Raw genomic sequence first — 27873 nt, forward strand, 5'->3', positions numbered from 1 at the left:
AAACGATTTTATTATAAAAATGCAAATTTTTAATTGTTATAAAAGACAAATTTTAAATTATGGTAGGCCCCCGATTTTAACGCACAATTTACGGAGATGAGATGCACTCCATTATCGAATGTCCGTTAAATGGAATATGTTTCAAGAACATAAATTAATAACGAACTTACAATAATGAAGATGCATTAAAATCTTATTACAATGTATAAGTATGAATAAAACATTATTATAATGTATACTGACTTATTTATACTCATTGACTCATCTTTTAGCGTGCTCTATTCAGGAATTTAAAAAATATATTTTAAAGTTTTTTCGTTAAGACAGAAATTTTTTTGTATGTTAAATCTGAACACCGTTAAANTCACTTGCCTGTGTTCAAGACTTTTTAAAATAAATAAAGTAAAATATAAAAAAAGTAATAAGTTAAGTGTAAAGAATGAAAATTATATTCTAAAAAATACAAATAATTTTTTAAAAAGTTGATTTACAAGTTAAATAATCAAGAATTAATTCACTTCTCTTCTTTAATTGTTCCTGAAATAACAATTTAAATTATTTAAAATTAAATAATTCGAATAATAAATTAAACTATAATAATTTCAACTGTAGGAAAAAACTTGAAATTATATTTTCTAAAAAATTCAAATAATATTAAAAATGAAAAATGAAAAATAACTCGCATCTCTTATGAACGTTCAATTGTTTTTAAAATTAGTTAAAATTAAAATTAAAATATGAAAAAATATAATAAAAAATATTTTTAATTTATAAATGTAAAATATACATTTAACATTTAAAAAATTCAAATAAATTAAACAGAAAGAAATTAAATTTTATCTGTCGAATTGTTTCTAAATTTAAATTTGAACAATTTATAAAATTCGAGCTTTAGTTTGAAAAACTGTAATAATTTTTATATTAAAAATAAAATAAACACATAAAATAAAACATTCATACAGGAAAATATACGTAAAACATAAAATAAAATAAGAGCCACAAACATAAAAATAAAAGGCAAAACATAAAATTCAAAACTTCACGTGACATTAAAAATCTAATTTAAAAGTAATAGAAAGAAAGTGATAAAAATATTCACAAAAAATGTAATTTTCTTAAAAAAAAAAAAACAAATTACATCTTTACGAATCGTGACCTTCGTGACTAACTTTACAAGATTTTATGTAGTGATATTCAAATAAATTTCTGTCTTATAAAACATTAAAAATAAAATAATTTAAGTGAATATTTCTTGCCATTTTTTTCCTTTTATTTTCTTTTTATTTTAGTGTATAAAAATAAATAATTTTTTTCTTCTAAATATTTATTTTCCTTCCATCACTAAGAAAAATGTCTGTCATCTTAGACATGAAAATCTATTATTATTTTCATTTTTATCGTGTATACTGACAATGTCAATAATATGAAAATTGCTCCAGAAATTAATGAAATTGCTTCTTATTCCATCGAAATCTATTAATTAAAAAAAATATATTATATATATATAATATATATGGACACCCACAAACAATGGTTTGTGGGTGGCCCATAAATCAGTTTACCGAGACGGAAAAAAACAATTTGATCGGTTAACTGACTTTTGAACCGCACTGTATTTCTATAATTTCCAATGGAAACATTACAAAATAATTATTTTTTTCAATTTTATATTAAAAAACAATGCAAAAGACATTTTAAATATTTCATTTTTATAGAAATTTCATTAGGAAAATCGCAATTTACTCTTTGTTCAACGTATTAATCCCATAGAAGGATTTGCTGATGCGAATATTTTATCTCTCAATTAATTCTATTAAAAAATGCACCATGTCTTTAGTTGTTTGGAATGCTTAATTATTTTTTACTTTGTCCATCCCTAAAATTCCATAAGTTCGTCTCAGCATGCTTATTTTGGGAGTGCCTTTGTCCATTTTTGTGGCATACAATACGTCATTGCACTAAAAGGATGTATGGTATAGTATTTTTATCACACTATACGCGGTGTATGGTGTGTATCCAGTGGCGTAACGAACATAATTGGCGCCAGGGGCACGACACTTTTTTGGCGCTTCTTTGCGAGTGGCATCCAGGACATGATAGACCTCCTTACCCCCATCGCTACGCTAGTGTGTGTATTGTGTGGTAACATGACACATAAGACTTATTATTCACCATACATGGTAAACAATAATTTTATGTGCCATGTTATCACACAATATACATGTGTACCATCATTTTCAGCTTCATGGGCATTAAATCAACATAAAAATCGCACATTAGTTCTCGATTTAGCGTTATAAAACATTAATCTAATTCCGAATGAAAAACAACAAAATTTCATTTTTAAAAACGTAAAAAAGCAGAAAAAATTATGAATTTTATTGAAGAAATTACAGATTTCTAATGTTGTAATTTCATCTCTTTTTTTTGGGAGGGAGGGAAAGAGAAATCTTGTTTATGATTATTTGCAGCACACTTACACACGTGTAACCAAGTGTGCTAACATTAATGCCATTGTTTTTCTATACATAAATACATTGTAGTAGTGCTTACTTGCGAAAGTTTTGGTGAAAGTTATTTGAAACAATTTACACCAAATGTTACGTTACGTCATAAGGATATCGATGGTTGTTGCTGTTAAAGTGCTATCGAATTTAAAGCAATAACAATTTTCTTATCCCATACTTAAGCAACATAACTTTCTTTTATAAAACACGCAAAAAATGCCAATATATATATATATAATTTTTAAGCAAATTAAATTAAATTTTTTATTGAATTTTATACTAATTTTTGAAATTTTATATATATATATTTAATTTTATNTATTTGATTATAAATATAATTTTTTTTCAATTCTTTTGTTCATTTCTTCGATACTTTGATTCGATTTTTTTGTTATTAGTTCTTTAAATTGCTTCCTTACTTTTTCTCATTTCATTTATTTAACGTCAATTTTTGCCAATTTTCCTCATTTCGATTTTTTCTTCTTCAATTTCTCATCATTTTTCTTGGAAATTTCTGATATTTTATTACTTATTTATCGAATTTATTGAGCTGTAATTTGAAAAAATTGTAGACCTATAAATTCCCACTGTCATCCGTCGGTTTTGTCTGTCCTTCCTTAATCTCGAAAACTGTTCCAGATAGATGAAATCCGAGAGCAGATATGGAAAGCTTAGGGGTTGGAGCCCTCAATTAACTATACACGAACATCCTGTCGAGCCCGAAAGTCACGTGATTTCAACTCAAAAATTTCCCCACAACGGAGATAGATGACTGGCCCGACTCTATTGCTAAAGAAAAAGTATGATGTACTGTACAGGGGCAAGCCACTACTAATTTCAGGTGGAGAGCACATATTTTTAATTAAATAAATTAAAAATATGATTAAAAATTGCAGCCCGGCATTGTGATGATTAATTAATTTTTTCTCATTATATATTTTATTCTATTTCCTCAATTTTTCCTCGTTTTTTATTAATTATAAAAGTTAATTGTCTTCAATTTTTAGGTTCTGTTCAATTTATTTTGTATTCTGAATGAATATTTTTGTATTTTGTTATTTACTCATTGCCGGATATTTATTTTTTCATCACTTATGTTAAGATTCTCTTCAATTATTCCTCATATTTTACTTTCCTTTTTGTGTCTACGAGATGCATTAAATTTTATCAATTAAAATTTTAATATTTAAATTTTAATTGTACAAAAATTTTGGTTTTTTTCCTCCTTTAATTTTTTGTATTTTTAGAAAAATATCAAAGATGTATTTTCTACAGAAATATCAAAACTTTTAGCCATTGTTTTAATTAATTTTTCTCTATTATACAACAAAAATAATTAAATATAAACTGAATTATAGCATTTTTAAAGTTTTTGAACGTTTAAATCATTCATTTATTTCTAAAAAACACATTAAATGTGAAATTTCACATTTTTTTTCTCTGTAAACTCCTTGAAGACGAAGTTTAATCAAAAATGTTTTCGTTGATTTAATACATATTTTACACAGTTGAAAAATTAAGAGAAATTCTTTGAAATAATCAATATACAACGTTTTCTTTAATATTTTATTAAATTTTTATCCTTTAAACATCTTAATTAATTACTTATTATTGATTTTGAAGTAGGAAAACATCACAAAACTCGAAGATGTAAGGTACATTTCTACCGCCAAAGTAGACATACAGACAGCACCAATACTTTAAAGAAAAATATTATATCAAAGTAAAAGATCCGATTATCAATTATATATAAGATTACAAACATAATCTAATAATATCATCGAGTACACACATCATTTCTCTCTTGAATAAGATCAAAGGCGGTTAGAATATCGAGAATATTTAATGAATATGTAGGTTTTCATAGTATTAAACGCTACTAAATATACATATTTATGTATTCTACAACATATTCTACATTAGTATTTAGTTAGAAGTTAGAAAATTGTATTAAGAGCAGAAAAAAAGGGTAGCACTTAACAGAAGGATTCATAACTCACTCAGGAACAAGGTACTCTCACAGTTGAATTATATTCGATCGATTGACTCGTACTGTCACTGACAAGGTGTAGTCCCTCTTTCACAAGATGGGTGAGAACTATGACCCTTACTAGTCAGAAATCATAGCCTGTATCCAATGACCAGGCTAAAGGTTTGTCTCCAGCTGTGTGGTTTAACCATCCTACCCCTTAAACATCTTTAACACAGTTGAAGGCACACTTTAAACGACATCAATTTTATTGTTTACTTTCTAAAAATCTTCGTTTTAACCCCCCAAATTTCTACATTTTTTGACTCGCGGGACCTTGAAAAAATACAAAAAAATTGGGTTTTTTTCCTTTATGAATGGTTGTTAGTGCGTGGAGGAATATTTTGTTCATCAACTTTGAAGCTTAATAACGCCTGTGTCTTTTGTCGAAAATTTATGAAATTTTGCGAGGAAGTTTGTGTATTGGGCGCATTGATGCTGTTAAATTTTGGCGGTCAAAGGTCAAATGGGAAAGAAGAGAGAAGGGAGTGGTTTGCAATTATAACTTTTATAAAACTCATCTCTATCCTGAATTTTCATATTAGCAATATAAAAAGTTTTAAAAATAAAATCGCACAACAGATGGCGTCACATACAATATTATCTTTATTGCCGAGAAAGTTATACAACTCGTTGCTGGAATTTTTTTTTTTTTATTATTACTTATACATAAAACAATTGACAAGATTTAGCTCCCATTTCACAAGACGAGTGAGCGAATAAATTAATTAGAACTTAAAATTTAATCTTCAGTTGTGTGGCACCCCTTACACACAACAGTTAAGGATATACTTCCAGCAACTAACAACCCATTTATATTCATTGTTTGCTTATTAAAATCTTCTTTTATTACTTTAATAATATTATTTTAATATAAACAACTTAAATTTGATCATCTTATAACTGTTTATTCTCAAATTGCTCGGTATAATTATATATTATTACCTAGTGATCAGGTTCGTCGATGATAATGATTTTGATTGTGTTCATTGTTATGAATCTGTATTTATGAGACATTATTATACATAAGATAAACATTATGCCTTCTAACTAATAGCGTATTTATCTGGAATATAAATTACTTTTAAACATATTTTCTTTTAATTAAGTTTTGTTCTAAATATTATATTTAATTGTTAATATTATTTCATTTTCTTTTCTGTAATTTCTTTTTAATTCTTAATTTTTATGAAGTTTTGCAGAATTCAGAGATTTTTAAAATTTTTATTTTTGTGTTTTTCTTTCAATTTTTCTGATTTTTCTTCGTTTTCACTGATTTGTTTCACATTTTTACTCAATTTTCTCCATTTTCACACATTTTTTTTTTATTCAAAATGATTTCTTTCTTCGTCTTTACTGAATTTAAAAACTATTTTCTTTGTTTTCAGTTTTACTTCTTGACATTACTGATTTTCTTTCAATTTTGTTGAATTTTTTCGACAATTTTAATTAATATTTTAAAATTTTTTAATACACTTTTCTACCTTTTTACTGACAATTTTTACAAATTCAATCACTTTTTCACACATTTTCCCTGACTATACTTTACACCTTTACTTAATTTTTTCCATTTTCGTGTAATACCCTCCCTTTTTATTAACTTTTCCTTGGATTTCCACAGATTTTTCCATTCGTTTTCGCAGAAATTTCCCCATATTAACACACAATTTATTTTTCACAGAATTAATTTCTCCAGTTTCAGAAATTTCCGTAACTAACCAGCAATTATTTATTGTGACGAGATCACAATGTCGGGCAGCAATTTTTAAACATAATTTTAATTTATTTAATTTTAAAATATATGTTCTCAATCTTAAATTAGTAGCGTTCTTGCCCCTGTACATCTGATAGCAGAAGAGTTGTGCCAGTCATTTATTTAAGTCCTTTCTGGAGAAGATTTTTGAATTGAGATCACATGACTTCCGGTCTTCGCCGGAAGTTAGTATATAGCTAATTGGAGCCTCCAGCCCCTATTGTTTTCATATCTACGCTCGAATTTTATCTATCCAACACCGTTATCGAAGAGAATTACAGTGGAAATTGCAGCACAATTAACATTTCAAAAATTAAGATATATATAGTATATATATCTTAATTTATATATATTATATAATTAAAAAATTATATATATATAATTTTTTAAACTTCCACAAAGGAACAACATATAAAATGGCATTTTTCTTATAAAACATTTTTCAATTTTTAAACTAGTTACTAGATGAAATTATTACATTCCTGCTGGGAGCAAGAGGAGAAAGTGATGAAGAAGAAGAGGAGGAAGAGCAGGAGAGGGGGAGAATTTATAAAATGGTGTAGCTAGAAAAATATTTTTATCCTTAATCTAATACGTGATAAAAATTCAGGTAGGAAGCTAAAAAAGAAAAAAAAAATTCGGGACTTTGCAGGTAGATTCAATGGGCTTATAGGCTGTGGTACACGACTAGGTAGTGGCTTAATAGCATCCATTGTCGAACTGACTACAATGGCTTGACTATACACAAGCTTAGGTGAGTCCATTACTGGACTTAGGTCCCTAATAAGTGTGACGTGGTGCAATATTCTGTCTTCACCAGTCATTGTAGGGTCGATTGTTTCCGTCAGGTGTCACTACATTACAAATGACTTCCTCCTTGTCTTGAGTGCAATTACGTCAAGCATTATTCTCCATGAGTGTTACTGACAAAATATTTTCTGTTTAATGCAAAGTTTGAATAAATAACAAAAAATAAGCTTTAAAAATAAAGAAATATAAATTCAAAATTATTTATTTATTTATTACACGAATTGATTTCTATTGTTTGTTTCATTGTTACATAATAATGGAATATGCAATAAAATTAATATGTTAATTGTTTGTTTATTTTTTCGTTGTTTGCCGCATTGTTACGTAACAATACAACGAAACTAATAATATTAAATTTTATATTGTTTTTCTTTTTTATTAGTTTTACTTTCCCGGATATTGTACACAACAAATGCAAAAAGTTTGGGGTTTTCTCCCTATATGTACGGATGGTAGTTTGTATATGTGAGGTGGCTCGATTCTGTTCACTCACTTCAAAGCTTAATAACGCCTGTTCCTTTTGTCAAAATTTTTGAAATTTTGCAAGGAGGTTTGTGTATTAAAGGGATTTACGCTATTAAATTTTTGTGGGTAAAGGTCGAGATTGTGGTGAGATAGAGGGCCCATGTGTCATATCTCGAGAGGGATTAATAAAGATTTTGCTAGTTATTAGCATTTATAATTCTTTATAAAACTTATTCCTACCTTCAAAATTAAGCTTTTTGCCATTTTATAATAGTTAATAATATAAACGTTTTTAAACTAAAATCTCCTAACAATTGGCGCCATGCACAATTTTAATTCATCCCTGGAAAGTTACACAACTTGTTACTGGTTACGTAATAATGACAATAACAATGAAATAATAATTATTATATTTCATATTTTATGTATTTTTAAGCAATTTTTATTGTTTTAATCGCATTACCACGTGATAGACTGAAGAAATAATCAAAATATTAACCATTTGTTTCATATTTTATTATTGTTTTTTTAATTAATTTTTAATTGTTTTATCAATTATTTTGTATTAATGAAATTAAATTGAAATATTAATAAATTATTTCAAATATTTTACATTATTATTACGTAGAAATTTAATAAACAATTTTAAAAAAATTGTTTTTAATACATTCGAAGTAGAATAAATTATTAATAAATACTAAATTAAGTAATTAAATAATAAATAAATATATTTTAAATCAATAAATAAAACTAAATTAAATTATTAAACATTTCTGACTTGTTAATAATATATTATTATTATTTTTAAAATATTTTTTCACTATATTTTCGTTATTTAATATTTAATTTGTGTAGTCTATAATTAATCATTTATCAAGCATTTTACGGTTTATTTTCTTATGTAAATAGGGTGACCCAAAAGTCTGTTAACTCTGGTACAGCTGAATATTTATTGGTAAACATTTTTCTAATTGCTACATAATTTTNGTAGAGGAATGTTTGTAGTTTCATAAAAATTTATTCTTATAGTAGCATCATTCTTTTATGCTGTTTAAAATTTATAACTTTAGTAGAGTTGTTTGACGTAACAAGATTTACATTTTTATGACATTAAATATCATGTAATTGAAATTTATTCGTAAAATAATGTTTCTAATTCTCTAAAAAACACCAAAAATACAACAAAATAAATAATGTGTTGTATAAAATTCAATTATTAAAAAAAATTAAAACTTTATCAGTTAATAAAATAAAACAAGTCATAAATAAAACTTTTAAATTCACTTCTGCTGCAGAATACATTAAAAAATTAATTTTTATACACGGACTAAAACGGACAGCGTTCTTCGGTGTCGGCTTAAACAGGTTTTTACTGTAAAATAAAATCGGAATTTAAATTATAGAAATTAATGTATATTAAATATTAAATATAGAAATAAATAAATATATATATATATATAATGAGTAATTAATTAATTAATTTCTAACAATGTTATAATATATTTAATTGATGATATTGTCGTAGATAAAAGCATTATTAAAATTTATACAGAATTATATTTAACTATTAATTCTGTTTCAAATCTTTATTAAATATAATTAATCTGTTTCGTTAATTTGTTATTAAATTGTCGTTAAAAATAATCTGTTGCAATTTTATTTATTTTGTATTTTTAATAAAATACAATTTTACGAAATGAAATTTAAAAAAAAATGCAAAATTTCAATTATTAGTAATCTATTTCAGTTAACTGTTACGTCATTATAAAATGAACAATGCAAACAATAGTAATTTGAATACACTAAAGTGAAATAGACTATTATATATTTTAAAAAATAAATCGTCTATTTCACTTTTTATTTTTTTATTTTAATAATAAAAATATATTTTAAAAATTTTAAAAACGTTTTTAATTATTAATTTACTTCTTAAACGTTTAATTAATATAATATTAATTATTTTATAATTAAATTACTTAAACCTTCCTGTGAGCTGTTAATACGTTTCTACGTTTCTAAATGTCCTATTTAAACATTTTAAAAGCAATTTAACAAACGTTTAAACGTTTAATTAATTAATGTAATTATTTCGCAATTAAAATTTTTTAACGGTTAATTATAACTTTTGTAAACGTTTTGAGTTTTTAAACGAAGGTTTAAACGTCTTAACAAACGTTGAATTGATGAAGTTAAATTATTAAACGATGTGCTTTCTGTATAAATAATTTTTTATTAATTATTTTAAAGGATTCTTTAACAGTTTAACCACAATTTACGTTTATTCCATAATTTATTTTCTTATTTTATTAAAAGAAAAGTGTTTTGGCTCCATCCCAAAATGACGAATAGATCTAAGTATTTGATACAAATTTATTAGTTATCTTAGGGAGAAACGATTGAAAGTTAACTAATTTAAATATAAAAAGAAAAGAAAATCTATATAAATAAATCTATAAAGCATTAATATACAAAAATATAATTTAAAATTCTAGTAAAAATTTGGTAAACAAATTAGATAAGTTTTATTATATCTGACTTAGTTGAAATTCGTGTAGAAAAATGTAGATGACGTTTAGGGAATCGTGTGTTTAGTTATTGATTTTATTCTTCTTTTATGCATTTATAAATTTAATTTAGAATTTTATGACATAAAAGACGATACTGTGCAAATTTATGATTTTATAATTTGGTTATTCTTCTATCGGGGATATTAACAAACGGTTGAAGATGAGAGTGGACTGTAGAATGAATCGATAGACTCATTTATAGCAGTGAAGCATCTCGATTTGCCACTTATTCTTTTCTATCGATTTTGGGATGTAGTTGAGATCATATGAATTGAGAATTAAGGTAAATAAACATCATTCACTAGCACCATTTTTGGCTAAAGTTCAAGAAAGAAAGCTTCAAATTAAGCTTCGTCTTATGTCATGGCCGATTAAATTTAAATGTAAAAGTGGAGTTAAAAGATAATCCTTCAACCCATTAGTTTGATAGAAAATTGTTAGTTCAACGAGAAAACACGAAAATTTTCGCTTCACAGAAGAGATTTACTAAAGAGGAATTTAATTTAGTTATTATTCAAAAAAGAAAAAAAAGAAACAAAATTATTTTTATGTATCGATGGATAATGTGATTTATTGATCTGGAGAAATTTCTATTCTTTCATCACAGTGGAGAGGAAAGAATTATAAATGAATTTTAATGCTATAAACTGGAAGGCATTCTCCTTACATTGTTACTTTTTAAATTTATGAAGCATCATAGAATGATTTAAGTACATTTTTACGGATCAGAATTGTTAACATTTTAAAATAAAAATTGGAATAAACACGAATGGCCAAGTTAAATAAATTACACAAATTACATCAATTTAGCGCAACATTATTGACGTGTTCCTCCAGAAGATGGCGTGAGTTTCCAGTGGAACACGAGAGAGAAAATGTTTCCGTTTGCTGTGATCACCTCTCGCCACGCAGAGATCGCGTGGCAAAATATTATCGATTTTTAGAAAGGAATTAAATGCGTTTCCAATGACCTTTGACATCAGACAACATTAACTGCAACTATACGAAAGCTACCACTTATCCGAAGTATCTAAATAGGATCACTAACGTTTAAGCCAAGTTTGTATAATAGGAATTCTTGTAATGACCACTTATCCAGATAGACACTTGGACTTGAACGGATCGAGTCTTGAAGAAGATGGATACTTGTTGATGTAAGAGTGTATATAGATGCTTAAAGGATGATATAATATATATTTTAAAAAGTATTAAAAAATGTAAGAGATTAAGAACAATTTTCGGAGGGAATTTCCTTATAAAATTGTAAGATGTTTCCACGAGAATTTGTTGTAAAAGTCAAACAATTCCTGAAGGAACGAAACGTATTATGGATGTTACAACAATGCTAACAGTTTCCGTGCTACTTTCTTTTCGTTTTTGTTCAATTTTCGAAGCAACCAAACTTATTTCCCTTTGTATTTTATTCTATTTTCTGTTGTTTACATCTTGTGTGGGAATTTGCAGTTTTGCAACGTTTCAATTTTCTTTTACAAAAAAAAACATACTCAAGGGCATCACTCGATTTATTTTGTTACAAAGTCTATATACATTATTTTGACTTTCTCTTCTTCTCCATCTTCTTCTCTACTGCTTTATCTTTCTTTTCTAATTTTAATAACAATTAAAATTCGATGTTAATTCCCTTTATTTTAAGGTATACTGTTTTATTAGATAGCGGTCAGAAAATGGTTTATATAGTGCTTAAAGGTACACGTCGTAAAATACATCCCGTATCACTCCTAGTTTCTTGTCGTAAAATCTCAGTTTTACTCTCATATAACCTTGAAGATAGAAGCTGATCTGATAGATCCAACATCAAAGTTCGTATATCTTTCTGATGCCTATAATCCAAGTAATTAAATTTATAAATGGTTTAATTAAAGTAACTTCGCGTGCTTACATTATGTCGTTCAAATTGCATCTACATTTATTTATGTAATAGAAAATTCTACCCTGAAAAATCGTTACTTATTATTCTAATTTAATAATAATCAATTTTATATATTATTTCTATTTCATTTTAAATTTTTTAAACGAAATTTATAATTTGATTTCTTTTTTAAAAAGATTCGAAAAAGGTAATTAAAAAATTTATAAATTTCAGTGAAAAATTTCAATTATTTTCATTGTTGTAGTTGATCTATAAATGAATTTTTTGTGTTTTATTATTTGGTTATTATAATTGATTAAATAAAATAATAAATTTTATCAATTATAATAATCAAATTATAAAATACAAAACAATAGACCAGTTACAAGAATTGAAATTTTTTACTGAAATTTACAAATTTTTCAGTTATCTTTTTTTGAATTTTTTTAAAATAGAAATCAAATTGTAAATTTCGTTTTTAAAAAAATTCAAAATGAAAAAGAAATAAAGAAAATTAAAACAAAAATTTATTACTTAATTTAATTTAATTTTTAAAATANTAATGCAGGATTAAATTCTGTATAATATATAGCCTATATATAGACCTATATATATTATACAGAATTTAATTTTTTTAATTACATAGTAAAAAATTAAATATACATTTTAAATTTTTATAAAAAAAAGAATTCATGTGGAAATTTTTTATCCATTTAATACGAACTTAACTAATAAGAAGCACTTGTATAGGGATGCATCAGTTGATTAACAGTGTTACTTACCTTAGGGAATAAGGTTCGAACCCTTGTTTCCAAAAGCAAAAGTTTTCCATTCCTTATATTTACTAGCCATCGGCTAAAGGGTTCTTTTACTCCTTTCTTTTTCTTTTATTTTTATTTTTTTCCCTTCTAGCAAGTATTTTCTCCCAATGGGAATGGTTAAAAGTTTCTTTGGAAAGTTATTGCAAGAAGCGAGTTGTAATGAAGCAGAAGAAGAGCCATCTAGTGACTAAAAGTAGAAATTTCGTGTTTTGTTGTTGCTGTTGTTGCTTTTGTTTTAATGCTTTTAACTTCTTTTTAAAAAATTATTTAATTAAAATTTTTTAATATTTATTATTATTATTTTTTAAATAAAATAATAAAAACTTTTATTTTAGTAATGAAAATTTTTTCGAATTTACATTTATGTAAATTGTATATATACATATAAATTGTTACTGTTATTTTATAAAATTTACAAAAAAATTAATTTAAAAAAAAATAATAAATTTAATATAAAATTTGTAAATTCTGTTTAAGAAAAAATTATAATTATNATTGTATGAAGGAATTTATTCTAATTCTTCGAATTATTGGTTTAACTTATTTTGCATTAGATATTAAGATACTACTATTACTTTTCTAGATCATAGGTTCGAATCCTTTCACGCAAAATGTATTAATCCTACTTTTCTATATCTCTGTTTAAAATCATTTAGCATCAGAATGTATTAATAAGTTCTTAGTTCTTTAGGTCGTGGTTCGAATCCTATCTTAGAATGAGTGGTAGAATAAGGCAACGCAACATTTTGCGCGATCTACTAAGGGGGGTGCCTCCTAAGAGGACTTTCTATGAAAACTGTCTTCTATGTAGATGTTAGACACGTGAAGATAACCTGGAAAACCTCACGTGGCCAACCCATTAGCGATGCGCGAACCCACACCTAGTTATTAGTGTTCAATGGCTTCATCCAGTCGGCCAATGGTGGACCACACCAATTTTGAACAGATATGTTTATGGATATCGAGTTTTAATGAGCCTTTCTGATCTATTTCTCTACATTGAGAGTTCAATACTTTTAAACTGACACATATTAACATCGTGGGTTCGAATCCTCTTTTGATACAAACGTTTATCGGTTTATTTTAGGACTTATTTAAAGAGTATAGTGTATTTTTCTAGATTTTGGGTTCTACCCTTTGGCCTTCTAAAATATTATGGTTCTGCTTTTATCTAAATCAGTGTTTTTCAACCTTTTTGAATACGCGACCCCTTTACAAGTTAAAAAATTCTGGCGACCCCCCTAGGGCCATATTAAAACTATATCAGTGATTTAAAAAAATTATGTATTTAATTTTCTTTCTCTTGAGAGAAATTACTGTTGATGACAAAAGTGAGAATTTATGGTGAGTCGACAATAACTTATGACAAGTATAGTATGTTACTTCCTTCTTATAATAACAATGGGTTCGGAGTGGTGTTGACCTTTTTTTATTTTTTCTTTTTTTAGGATGAGGGTTTTTCACCTCTGCTACTGTACTTATTACTTCTTTTCACAAGTCAGCTCAACACTTTTTCAGCAGTCATTTTCTGGAGTGGGCCGTACCCACCCAGGCGACACCCATCATTCGGACCTAAATTTCAATCAAAAAACCATCTGTACTGTATAATAAACAGGTACAGCCTTCTCGCTGAAATTGTAGTTTTTTTAATGTAGTGTAGGACCTACAAACACTTGTCTTTTTCTTTTACCCGCGACCCCCCGTGTAAGGCTTCACGACCCCCCTGGGGGTCGCGACCCACAGGTTGAAAAACACTGATCTAAATCATGGGTTCAAACCTTTGATTTAGAATGTATTTCCTAGCTTTCTATCTATTGCGGCTTCGGTTCTTTGGTATCATAATATATTAAGATATTCTTTTTCGTTCTTCAGATCCTGTATTCGAATACCATTTTGTACATAAATGCTTATAATTATTGTGCTTTAATTTGAATTACTGTTTGAAGAGAGTGTGCACACCGTTATGTGTCAGTTTAATACAACAGTTCAAGAGAAAACTTTAAAGATTTTTCCTCTGGCATACAGTAAAAGGGGATAATGTAATTAAATTTTAAATTGTTTATTGAAGTGACGTCCACCTCTAAACGGCGGACAAGTTTCCGAGAACGTTTTTTTAGCATATAAAATGACCTCCGAGCAACGGCCATTTTTTAAGTTCCTGTCAGTGGCCGTTGTTTGGAGGTTTAACTGTATACAAAGTGTACAATATAATTTATTAATTTGTATCTTTAAAATCATTACCGTATGTTATTATGATGCACGTTATAGGGAAATATGTAATATAATTGATTGTAATGTTATTTTAGCGCATAAATAATGGATTTGACGCAATCAAATCCATTAAGAAGCGTTTCAGAGAAATACAGTCAAACTTCTAAATAATGGACACTGACAAACAACATAAAAAATGGCCGTTGTTGCAAGGATCATTTTGTATGAATTTCAATAAGAACTATTCCTTAAAACATAGCCGCCAATTAGAAGTGGCCGTTGTTAGAAGTTCGACTGTATTATTTTTTATTATATAAACATGTGAAGTACATATTATATACATACAGAACATATATTTAAATATTTATAAATTAAATTAAGAAATATTCCATCTTCATCTATTGTAATAACGTTACAACTATGTTCTCTATAACGAAGTAATGCATTAAATTCACATTAAATTAATTTTTAATAACGTTATTCCGAAACAAAGAAGATTCCAGGATATAAAATTACTTTAAATAGACTTTTAATTATATTTTCACATAACAAAAAAAGAAAAAAAAAGAATTTTTATTGATTTTTCTAACTTTATAAAACTGTTTTTTAAATTTACTCAATAAATTTATATTTAATTTATTTTACTAAAGTTATTATACGACAACTTTATAAAATATTTATTTTATCTTATAAATATTTAATTGTTTAACAATAAATTTAAGAAATTTTAATATAAAATATTAAGAATTATACATTTTTAAATGTATATACAGTCGAACCTCCAACAACGGCCACTTCTAAAATGCAGCCATTTTTCCAGGATCGTTTCTTTTTGAAATGCATACAAAATTACCTACAAGTTACGCCACCTCCTAACAACGGCCATTTTCTTACGTTCCCGCCAATGGCCGCTGTAGACAGGTTTGACAGTAATACAATAATATTCTTTCAAAGTTACGTATGTTTTATTATTATTTTTATATTTATAGAATATTTAATCGTTATAAATTTTATAATACTTTTTGAAATAAAATGTTTAAACATTTAAAAAATTTATTTTATATAAATTTTTATTTTTTCGTTATTATGCCTATTAATTTAATATTATCTTAATCTATATGTTTTTATCTTTGGCTCACTTGACATAATAATAGTTTCTTGTCTGGTTTCTTAAATTGTGGACAGTCTAATAAATAATCACTTGTCATACTTCTTTTATGAAGTGATCCAGCGTAGAAGAAACAACTTGAGTGATAAAGTTAGAAGCTAGAATTTTTGATAACAAGTTTTATCAAATCATAACATCTCAACTTCCATATGTCTTAGTGCTAGTAAGCATACTAGATACCTTAAAACATGCGAAGCTTCCTCCTAAAACTCTTATCTTAACAATTTTTCAAAATTTCTAGATAAATTTTTTTTTCTAGAAATTTTTCCACGCACTTACAATACTACACGTGTTGTTTAACCATTTGCCACTTGTTTGGGTATATGCATTTATCATGTTGCTTTTACAGAGGTTGTAATACAGATATGGGTCACGTTTTTTAAGTCAAAAGTCAAGCTAAAAAATGAGAATAAATATGTCACGGTTGGATTTTCTGTTCTAGAAAGATAAATCCAAGTTCGGTGGGCGTTATATTAGTGTTACAGAGATATTCAACAGCAGCACTCCTACGAAAATAGTTAACGCGCTCACATCTATCCGCCATGTTTAGTCCTATGTTAGAGTTCTGTTCGTTGTCGATGTTGTGTGTGTTGTTTGACGGTTAGGTTTCCATACTAAAATCATTATATTTCAGAACAGTGTTGTATCGGAATGTTGCGACGAAATTTGCGATAAAATCAATAGATACGTAAAATAACGCATTTCAATCGTACTATACATTTTCCATGTTTAGTTATTACTGTCGTACAGCTGTATATTTTAGCTGCTATAGTTTATATGAAATCGTGTACAAAGTACTGTACATAAGCACAGAATTTCTAAATTAAAAACTACGAATATAACATAACAAAAGGATTTTTTAAAAATTGAAACATATTATGGAGTAGCGCGTTTCAATTATCAATACTTATTCGCCATGTTTCGTCCTATTGTTACTGTTTCGTAAGATTTGTACTATACAGTCGACCCTCTATAACACTGTTGATAATTCCGTTTTATACGAATTTCATGTTGTACGAGTCGCTTAGATTTTACAAATACGTGAGCCGTTCACAGCCCGGCACACGTATTTGTAAAATCTAAGTGACTCGTACAACATGGAATTCATATAAAACGGAATTATCAACAGTGTTATAGGGGGTCGACTGTATATTGCATTAGTTTACATTTAAAAATGTCCTTTTTGTATAAAATTTGGTATAATATGTAAGTAGCGATTATAAAAGAAAACTAGTGAACGTTATATAATATAAAGAACTAAATATGGCTGCATTTTCTTGATTGTCAAAACACAGTAATCAAGGCCGCATTTACTCTTATTATAGTTATAAACTATAATATATAAAGAAACCTTCTCATATACCTGATAATGAATTTTAAAATGTGAAATCCTCAGCTGTAGCTTGTTAAGATTACTGTGAATCTATGGTTTCGTAGTTTGCAGTCATTCAGGGTTATATCTAATCACGCCAGTTGTTTTAAATTAATGTAAAATCACGTATTCGAGTACGAGTTGGGCTTGCATTATATATTTAAATTTTGGTATAATTTACACGACGAAAACAATCTAAAAATAATAAAAAATTGGTTTAACCCGAACTAAAAAGGAAGAATATAATGACCTTATATGAAGACCGGTCTTGGACTCGTCCCATTAAGTAGAATTCATAACTGTATAGAGGTGGGGAGGGTGCCTTGCTGATAAGGTCTATGGACCGGATCTTAAGTTCAGGTCATTCATAAAAACGGACATATACACAGTTCGCAGGTTATCATCACTACAAAATCTTTTCTTGTTTCTTTTTTTTTTTTTTTCGAAAAACATGATATTTTAACCAAAGATTTTCTTTTTTGGTGCATTTTTTAAAGTTTGTATTTTATTAAAAATGCATAATTTAGTGACATTTCGTGACCTCACATAGGTAACTCGTGTTTTAAGGTTATGATCTACACCAGTACACCTATAAGAAAGGTGGATCATGTCATATGTTTTGCTGGGAGAATTTTGACATTGTTTATTAAAAAATTAATTTTTGTATGCAAATTAATTAATTATAATTATTTCCTTAATAAATATAGCAAATAAACCTTAAGAAATATTTTTTTAATATTTATTTTTAGAAGATTGGTTCTTCTAAACAAGGCATGAGATGATTCAAATAAAATCTTCTAATGATATAAACCGGGTATAATCACAGTCGTATCTAATTTTCTATAATCACAGTTATTTTGTCATCACTATTATCGTCATCGTCGCCTACTGATGATGGTTATCATCGAAGCAATTTCATGGAGTAAGTTTTAAATTTCTTTTAAAATTATTTTAAGCCATAACAGAAAACTTTGCAGACAGTTTTATAAAAAGAAAGCATAATTTTATCTCGGAGGCCACTCCAGATCACAAATCACAACCCGTTAGATAAGAGTTTAAAACTGTTGTGAAAGGTATGTTGATAAATATAGGTTGTTGTTCTCTTCGAAATCCGTGCACACGCACAAACTATTTATAACCCGTTTTAGTTATGAGTTTATGCACTCTAGAGTACACTTTAACTTTAAACTTTGTGTTTAAAAATTAATCAGCATCAAGGTTACAAAATTCCAAAGCTTGTCGTCTCCTTTCTCCACGAGTAACACACTTGTTTACTTTCCTACCCGCGCCACTTGGATTCAAACCAAATTTCAACAAATTTAATTCTTTCATTTAAATTTGGCAGAGATTTATCTTCTGTTCTACACTTCTCTTATTGACGTAAAAAAGATTTTTTAAATAGTTTTAACACTCGATGAGAGAATTCGCTTTAAAAAGCAAACTACTCTATTTGGACGTTTAAAACTTCGTTTCGAGTAACAAAAATAAGAATAAAAATCCGGATATTATTGGTTTTTACGTTTAACATAGAATATTTAATTAATACTCAATAACATTGTTTCGTTTCAGGTATGCTTTAAAGAAAAAACCTTAAACTACAAGAACGAAATATTGATTACTACAGGATTCTCGTTAAAGACAGAGTAAACCATTCTCTATATCAAGACTTCATTATATATGTAAAGGATGGATCAACATGGATCAACAAAAGGATCATCAATTGTTCACGATGTCAAAAGGCCACTACTAAAGTACATTTAAAACATATCTAAATGGAAAAAGTCTTTTTTGTAGCACTTCTTCTAGATATGCTTAAAATGAAAAAGTATTACTAAAAGAGCGGTATGTTAATTATTACTTTAAATATTCTTTATACTTTTAATCATAACTAAAAGGAAAAAGTGTTACTCTCTTAGTAGCACTGTTTCCTTTTAAATATGCTTTAAATATGATTTTTGTACTTTGACGTGTTGGTAAAAATCTTTTATTAAATAGAATCTGTCAGTTTGATAAATTGTAACATCTCTCTGAAAGGTTCTTTTAATAAATTTATCATCCTTTTTTTAAAGGAAATGTTTGTTTTTACGAGAAGTACGTTCATTGACATGAACTCGACATTCATTATTCACAAACGTCAATCGGGTGACGTTAATACTCGACTGTTTCCCCAATTGGCTCCCGTAACGAGTTGCTTATAATTATCTTTGAAAAAAGTATAAAGAAAGAAAAAAAGAGCAATACATAAGTTTGTTAACCTTAAAAGTTCTTAAATAATTTCTTTTCCTAACATAAATAGCGAATTTAGAAAACAGATTGCCATTAAATTACATAGGCACCGTACACACGTGGTAATTTTTTTTTATTTTTATAATGTAAAGGTAATTTAAATTGTAAATGTCTAAAAAATACGTGACTTAGAATGTTTAATGTTATCTTATTGTGTTATAAATTTAGTTAGCGAAAATACTTTAATATTTTAAAGTTTTTCTGAATTTCCTGCGGAAGCAGATGGAGCGAAATGGCGGTCATACACATGGATGGACAGGTTACGAGAATAAACGATCCGATTGTTATAGGTCCCAGTATATATTACATACACAATAACCATAATAAACTACAAAAAATAGTCATTTTAATATATATATATTTTTTAATTTTTTTTCCTCTTGTTTTTTCATTGTAAAAAAAGTACATGCTTAAGTGTCTCGAGGATAAATATCGTTATGGTGGGAGACGTACTTTAAAGGTAAAAAATAAAGTTTACCTGTTGGCAACGTGAAAACGAGGATGACAACCGACTAGCCATTTACATCTGGTCAGGCTCTGGTGCACTGCACAAGAGCATTCAGTGTACCAAGACCAAAAAAATTCAAATTACACACAAAAGACCACAAAAATGAGTAAATCGCTAATAGAGAGATCAGAGTGGAGAAATTACCACACACGCTCACACAAGTACACACATTCAAAAATTGTAACAACTAACACAATCACATTCTACATTACGTATTTTGTATATATGCGTGTATATAAAAAAAACCGAAAATTTGATCCTTATAGGTGGGAAGATGTCAGTCTTCGAGACTAGATGATCTATACAGTTTTCTTTTACTTAAATTGTACTCTTGGCTTATTACTAGAGGCGAGGACCTGCCTAGCCTTCTCATAAAATTACGAAGACTCAACCAATTGTTAGCAGAGTCCTTTCTTAGAGTCAGAAATACTTCAAAAGTCGATACCACTTGAGGATCACAGAATACTTTTCCTATCCTCTTACACGTCGATCTGTCGTCCAGGAGGATGTATATGACACATCCTTTCAAACCGCACGGTTCCACTTCTGCCATTTTGATAACGTCTAGGGATATTCGGTGGGTTAGATTGCAAGGTATTAAGATTTCACTAGTCAGGACGGATTTCAGTTTAGCTTCACGAAGTGCGCTTTCTAAACGTTGAGAGAGTAAACTGCAGGTGGCTACTTCGTCTACTTGTCCTTCTTGTAATTCTGAATCTGCAAAGAATAAATTTCTATTTTAAGGAAAAAATCGATAAATTATATAAGTTAATCCTAACTCAATCTACTAGTGAGAATATATACGTACACTAAACAAGTTACAGCCTCACGCTTTTAAATTTATTACTACTTGATGAAGTTGAAGGGCCTCTTATTTATTATACTCTAGTGCCTCAACAAGTATAAATCCTGCGTTTACTACTAGCTTACTCTATAATTAATTTATTTAAAAATTAATTTACGATTTTTAAAAATCATTAATTCTACTTCCTACTAACTAAAGAGAACTGGGATAAGTGTGCAACCCCACTAAAACGGGTTTCTAATGAGTTTGAATAAAATTAGGATCGTTTAGTATGATATAAATCTCATTTATTTTTGATCGTGTATACCGTAACAAGCACAAGATTATATTGCACAGACAGTAAAATAAAATTATCTCTATAATACCAATGATGCAGACAAAGACATACAATGAAATTGGGTACAGATCTTAACTTTATTAAAATTTAAAATACTTTTTTGTGACGAAAATAATTTTCTAAACTTCACGCAAAAAACTTGATCTCTGTTATCTCTAGCAACTTTTCGCACCAGTTGGGTAGTTTCTTAATGGATTTTTCTGGAAAAAACCCCCTAAACTCCCCGGTTTCTTTTCTAATTATAGATAAACTCGTATAAACGTAGCATTATTCCTGCAGCTTACTTTTTTCTGTTTTATTAAACCCCGTTTAGACTGAACAAAATTGTATTTTGCATTCTAAAAATCTAATTTAAATTACTTAAAAGTTTAAAACTAAGAAATTTCTTATTTTATCAACAAAAAATCTCAAAATTTTATTTAAAATTCAGACAAAAAAGGGGGGACTTAGACACGACAGACAACCTGTTAAAACCCGATCGATAATCGAGCTTGGCAACAGAAATACACAAACATTAAGAGGCCCGAGAAGGTTTGGATATGGAATTAAACCCAGTCACACCTTAAAAATGATGTTCAACAAACGTTTCGAATGTTAACGAGTCTATTGTCACCAATATCTGTTAGACGGGGTTACACCCTTTTATATGTGTACTGTACAGTATATGCAACATACAAAATAAGAGAATGACCTAAATAAGAAGGAGATACTCACCTATAGAATCGATCCACGATTCAGAATCTTCATTAACGTTTGATATTTTCATGTTAATTCTGTTTCTCACGATACAACCGAATTTGTCCACGATTCGAGTCCAGGAAAGTGAAGACAATTGCTTACCACCGGCGTTTACCGGTATAACTAGTTGACTATTTGACATGAATATCCGTCAGACACCAAGTTATATTGAGAACCGTGTTGTTCACAGAGTTCTGAACTCAAAAATAGGGGGGTCCAGATCGTTCCTCTAACAAAAACCTTTTCGTTCTGACATCAGCGGAGCATTGAACAGCTGATTTTAAGATCCATTTCCTTGGCTAAACCACAGCCAATCAGAGACGAGCTTTTTGGCTTTGGTCCAATAGTACTTGGTGATATTGACCATAGCAACCATCATCCACGTGTGTGTAACTGGCTTTCAGTTTCTAGCAGACGATTCATTTTTAGTTTTTCTAAAATTAAAATACTGTATTTTAATTAATTAAGTCAATTAGTTGTATACTTGTGTTAAGTGACAGCGATTTGGCTGCTTAAACTCTTTTGTTAACTTTAAATCATAAAAAAATGACGTCAGTACTAGTAGTAGTGTAGTAAACAGTAGGCTCTGTACTTATTGCTGATTACTAGTTAATTACGCAACAGATCGTGTTGTGTGTGCAGTAACGTGGTGATGCAGTTTTTTGTTGGTCGTTCTGGTAATGACGTCAGCCGAAGTTAAATTTAAAAATTTCAATTTTAAATTCTAAACTTTTATTTTTATGGTATATTCGGTACGTTAATTATTCTATTATATATCTGTTAGGTAACAATGCTAGATTTATCACTTCAAATAATTAAAATGGAAATTGTTTTTTTTTTAATTTTTGAGTATTTTTACATAATACATTATTGCCACTTACGTAACATAACAGAGTTTAAAACTTCAAAGTCGTGCAGTTTCATTGGCTGTTTTTAAAAATTATTTTAAATTAAATTATTATTACGAGTAACATGCGTTACTTGATTGTATTGTATCGATTCGAATATTTCTTATGTAACTCGGATGTTGTTACTACCTTTAAATAGTTTAATTTACTTATTTTAAAAGTCGTTAATAATAATTTTTAATGGATAAGTAACGTGTTACATCAATTGTTCGTGTGTTTCATAGAGGAAGTCTTTTGTAAATAGTTTTGGGTTAGTGGAACACAAGTTAGGCATTAAAACGTTATTTTTCTTTTTTTTTCGAAGTCAAATACCCGAGTAAAAAACAAATTTTCTCGTGTTTTTTAGATTAAAGAATAAAAAAAACTTGTTTGTGAATTTAAAATAATAACAGTTCCTTAGAGACAAAAACGAAAATCGAATCTTTATCTACAGCAAAGTATAAACAGGGCAGGATTTGCACACGAGCTGCATATTAGGGCCTCATATAAAACACTGCAGCTTAGGGCCTCACATTATAAAACTAAAGCTTAAGCCCAGCACGAGACTACAGCCTAGGACCTTATGCTACGAGACTACAGCTTAAAGTCTCACCCTACAACAATAGAGCTTTTAAATTTATTATTACTAGAAGTGTCTCTTGTATATTAAAATTTAGATCCATGACAAGTCTAAATCCGGTTCTATTATCTAGAAAAGCAGGGCCAAATTTAAACAAAAGCTAACAAGTATAGTTTAAGGCCTTACGTTTTTAACTTTATTGCTNTATTAGTGTTCAATGGCTTCATCCAGTCGGCCAATGGTGGACCACACCAATTTTGAACAGATATGTTTATGGATATCGAGTTTTAATGAGCCTTTCTGATCTATTTCTCTACATTGAGAGTTCAATACTTTTAAACTGACACATATTAACATCGTGGGTTCGAATCCTCTTTTGATACAAACGTTTATCGGTTTATTTTAGGACTTATTTAAAGAGTATAGTGTATTTTTCTAGATTTTGGGTTCTACCCTTTGGCCTTCTAAAATATTATGGTTCTGCTTTTATCTAAATCAGTGTTTTTCAACCTTTTTGAATACGCGACCCCTTTACAAGTTAAAAAATTCTGGCGACCCCCCTAGGGCCATATTAAAACTATATCAGTGATTTAAAAAAATTATGTATTTAATTTTCTTTCTCTTGAGAGAAATTACTGTTGATGACAAAAGTGAGAATTTATGGTGAGTCGACAATAACTTATGACAAGTATAGTATGTTACTTCCTTCTTATAATAACAATGGGTTCGGAGTGGTGTTGACCTTTATTTATTTTTTTTTTTTTTTAGGATGAGGGTTTTTCACCTCTGCTACTGTACTTATTACTTCTTTTCACAAGTCAGCTCAACACTTTTTCAGCAGTCATTTTCTGGAGTGGGCCGTACCCACCCAGGCGACACCCATCATTCGGACCTAAATTTCAATCAAAAAACCATCTGTACTGTATAATAAACAGGTACAGCCTTCTCGCTGAAATTGTAGTTTTTTTAATGTAGTGTAGGACCTACAAACACTTGTCTTTTTCTTTTACCCGCGACCCCCCGTGTAAGGCTTCACGACCCCCCTGGGGGTCGCGACCCACAGGTTGAAAAACACTGATCTAAATCATGGGTTCAAACCTTTGATTTAGAATGTATTTCCTAGCTTTCTATCTATTGCGGCTTCGGTTCTTTGGTATCATAATATATTAAGATATTCTTTTTCGTTCTTCAGATCCTGTATTCGAATACCATTTTGTACATAAATGCTTATAATTATTGTGCTTTAATTTGAATTACTGTTTGAAGAGAGTGTGCACACCGTTATGTGATTTTGAATCACTCAAAATTAAAAAAAATAATAATATACGCACTAATTTTAAGCACTAACTAAACTAAATTATTTCTACGCTAACTGTACACGTAGTTAGGCTATATTAGTTGTTTTAATGAAAAGATTTGATATAATTGCATTTATATTGAAACAACTGAAAAATAACTATAATTAACATTCAACTTATGAACATAAACTTAATTATGCATTTAATTGTAATTAATGTAAAGTGGCAATTAAATTATTGAGTTTTGTTTTTAATTCGCATGAAAACCATTTTCATACAATTTACTGTACAAAATAATGAAGTACAGAAGACAATTTTCTCCCGCACAAATAATATTAATGTTAAACAATATTCCCTAAAAATTCATGTGTAAGGTGCCAATTTGCATCCATATAAAGAAAGTTGTAAAGTGGTCTGAACAGTTAAAAAGTTCGATAAAACAGTAAAAAAAATTTGAGAAATAAAGTATTGAAATCTTAAAAATTTCATACAAATTCCTAGTTTGAATAATCTGTGAAAGGTTACAATGGGTACAATGATGAACAATTTACAAGAGTGTTGTCAATTATTGCCATCAGCAACTGAAATAATTTAATATGCACATGTACACGTACTTTACAAGACGTTAAAAAATTGTAAATTGTTCAGCCTTGTGTAAAGGTTGAACAATTTACAATCACCCCTAGAGTACTAAATATTTCTTAGAATTTAATCGATGTGTACGTTTTCAGAATCGATAAAAATCATAGTTGTAAGGATTTTAAAAATCAGGATATTGTGACATTTTCACAAAGCTTTGGTAAATGTTGAAAAATTCACTTTTGGTACCACAACAGATGTATTAAAGTCTAGAAAAGAGAAGGGGGAAGGAGGATAAACACGCTCTACTGAACACCAATTTCAAATTCCCTCAGGGATAAAGTAAAGGGTGGATGGGAACAAGGACAGCGTGTGTATACTCTTTGTTATATATTTTTCTAAATTTTTGTTGTGTAATTAGGATTAACACGCCACTGATTTTATTCTCAATATATTTTCAGTTTAATACAACAGTTCAAGAGAAAACTTTAAAGATTTTTCCTCTGGCATAATTAATACAATGCTGTAATGTATCTTCCTACAATCTTCAACGGACGTCCTTTCATAGATAAGATTTGCAAAATATTTCCTATTTATTGTATGTTGTTCGCTGTAAAATGAATTATTTTTACTTAAAATTAATTTATTTATCGAAACTTTTGTAATTTTTCGAGTGTTGATGAAGTATTTCCATTCATAAATGTCAAGTGTGAGGCGCTACGTTTAAATTTGTAATAAACTAAATGCGTATGCCAAGCGTTTCTCTTGCTTTTGAGGGGGTGGAGATTTGTGAGGTTGATAGAAACAATGGTCTTAGTAACTAAATTGTGCATTTATTGATCTTAGTGTTTACAATAATGAAACTGCAAAACATAAAAGAATTACCAGGAGAAACCCAGAAATGTTTGTCCCATAGACTTCATGTTGTATGTTTGCCACTTTACCATGCCTGAACCATTGCATTTTTCTGAAATCTCTCTTCGGTGCCACCATCTACAGGGTAAGAGCTTTTTGATACTTTAACAATATTTTTAGCCCAAGTCGTTTACTTAAATTAAGTCGAACAAACTGAAACACTTTTTCTCTTAATATATAGTCTATAGATGAAGCACCGCAGATTTTTAGACTTTAGAGAAACATTTTAGACCTTAGATTTTGGCCATTTTTATGTAAAAACTAGCAGATAAGCCGGGCGTTGCTTGGGCAAAAAGTAACGATAGTGAAGATTGTTACATTACAGCCAATCTTACCCGTTTTCACAGAATGCAAGAATTAGGGTCCCCTAACTGTGTACCAAATTTCAAGTTTCAACTCCTAACCGCGCTGAAATGCTCGTATACACGCGCGCCACCTATCGTAGGATAAATGTACTATGCCAGAAATCTTCGCGGGAGTGTATTAAACAACTTCCCAAAGTTTCATGGCAATCAGATAAATGGTGTAGTTATGCATGAAGGACAGACAGACACATAGACGTCTGTCTGTGTGTCTGTCTGTCCTTTACATTCGTTTATATATAGATTAGCGTAAAAATTAATTTTTAAAAACATTTTACTGAATTTTTCATCAGTAAAGAGCTAAGAAAACGAGAAAAACATTAGATAAAAGGCGTACTCGTAAACCTTTGCACCTTTAAAAAAATTCAAAATGAAAAAGAAATAAAGAAAATTAAAACAAAAATTTATTACTTAATTTAATTTAATTAATAGTTATAAATATTTAAATATGTTTTGCTTCTTTTACGTAATTTATTTTTCTTTGAGCAATTTTTGTTAAAAAATAATAAAAACAAAGTTTATTTATTTATCTTGAAAATTGCTCTCCGGATGTAAATTTTAATCTGTTATTCTTTAATGTTTTATTTAGATTTCTACTTTATTGTCCTACAAATTGTAGACCATAAATTCCCACTGTTATCTGTCTGTTTGTCTGTCCTTCCTTAATCACGAGAATTTTGTTAGATAAATGAAAGTCGAGACCAGATATGGAAAGCTTAGGGGTAGGAGCCACCAATTAACTGTACACGAACTGTGAAATCACGTGACCGAAAGTCACGTGATTTCAATTCATAAGTTTTCACCAGAACGAAGTTACATAGCTGACCAACATGATTCTATTGTTATCAGGAAAAGTATGATGTACAGGGGCATGACACTACTAATCTGAGATCGACAGCATATATTTTAATTTAATTAAATTAATTAAAAATATGACTAAAATTTGCAGCCCAGCATTGTGACGACGTCACAATAATTTTTGTTGTTTTTAGAAGATTTGTGATT

The 27873-nt window shown here is 28.5% G+C and overlaps 1 protein-coding gene and 1 long non-coding RNA gene across 2 annotated transcripts; one reads left to right on the forward strand and one right to left on the reverse strand.

Annotated features, from left to right (window-relative positions):
- The first annotated feature begins 18054 nt into the window (after positions 1–18054).
- On the forward strand, positions 18055–19424 carry LOC111633943. Its single transcript, XR_002758128.1, has 2 exons — positions 18055–18495; positions 19143–19424. It is a non-coding gene; the product is annotated as an uncharacterized LOC111633943 (long non-coding RNA).
- Positions 19409–22627, reverse strand: LOC111633942 (DNA damage-inducible transcript 4-like protein). Its single transcript, XM_023378597.1, has 2 exons — positions 22224–22627; positions 19409–21084 (listed from the first exon to the last, which is right to left on the reverse strand). The coding sequence occupies exons 1-2, from the start codon at positions 22387–22389 to the stop codon at positions 20645–20647; spliced, it is 606 nt and encodes a 201-aa protein (XP_023234365.1). The 5' UTR covers positions 22390–22627; the 3' UTR covers positions 19409–20644.
- Between the last annotated feature and the right edge of the window lie 5246 nt (positions 22628–27873).

The sequence above is a fragment of the Centruroides sculpturatus genome, unplaced genomic scaffold (assembly GCF_000671375.1).
Source record: "Centruroides sculpturatus isolate CEXI.00-Female unplaced genomic scaffold, Cexi_2.0 scaffold858, whole genome shotgun sequence".
NCBI classification, from domain to species: domain Eukaryota; kingdom Metazoa; phylum Arthropoda; class Arachnida; order Scorpiones; family Buthidae; genus Centruroides; species Centruroides sculpturatus.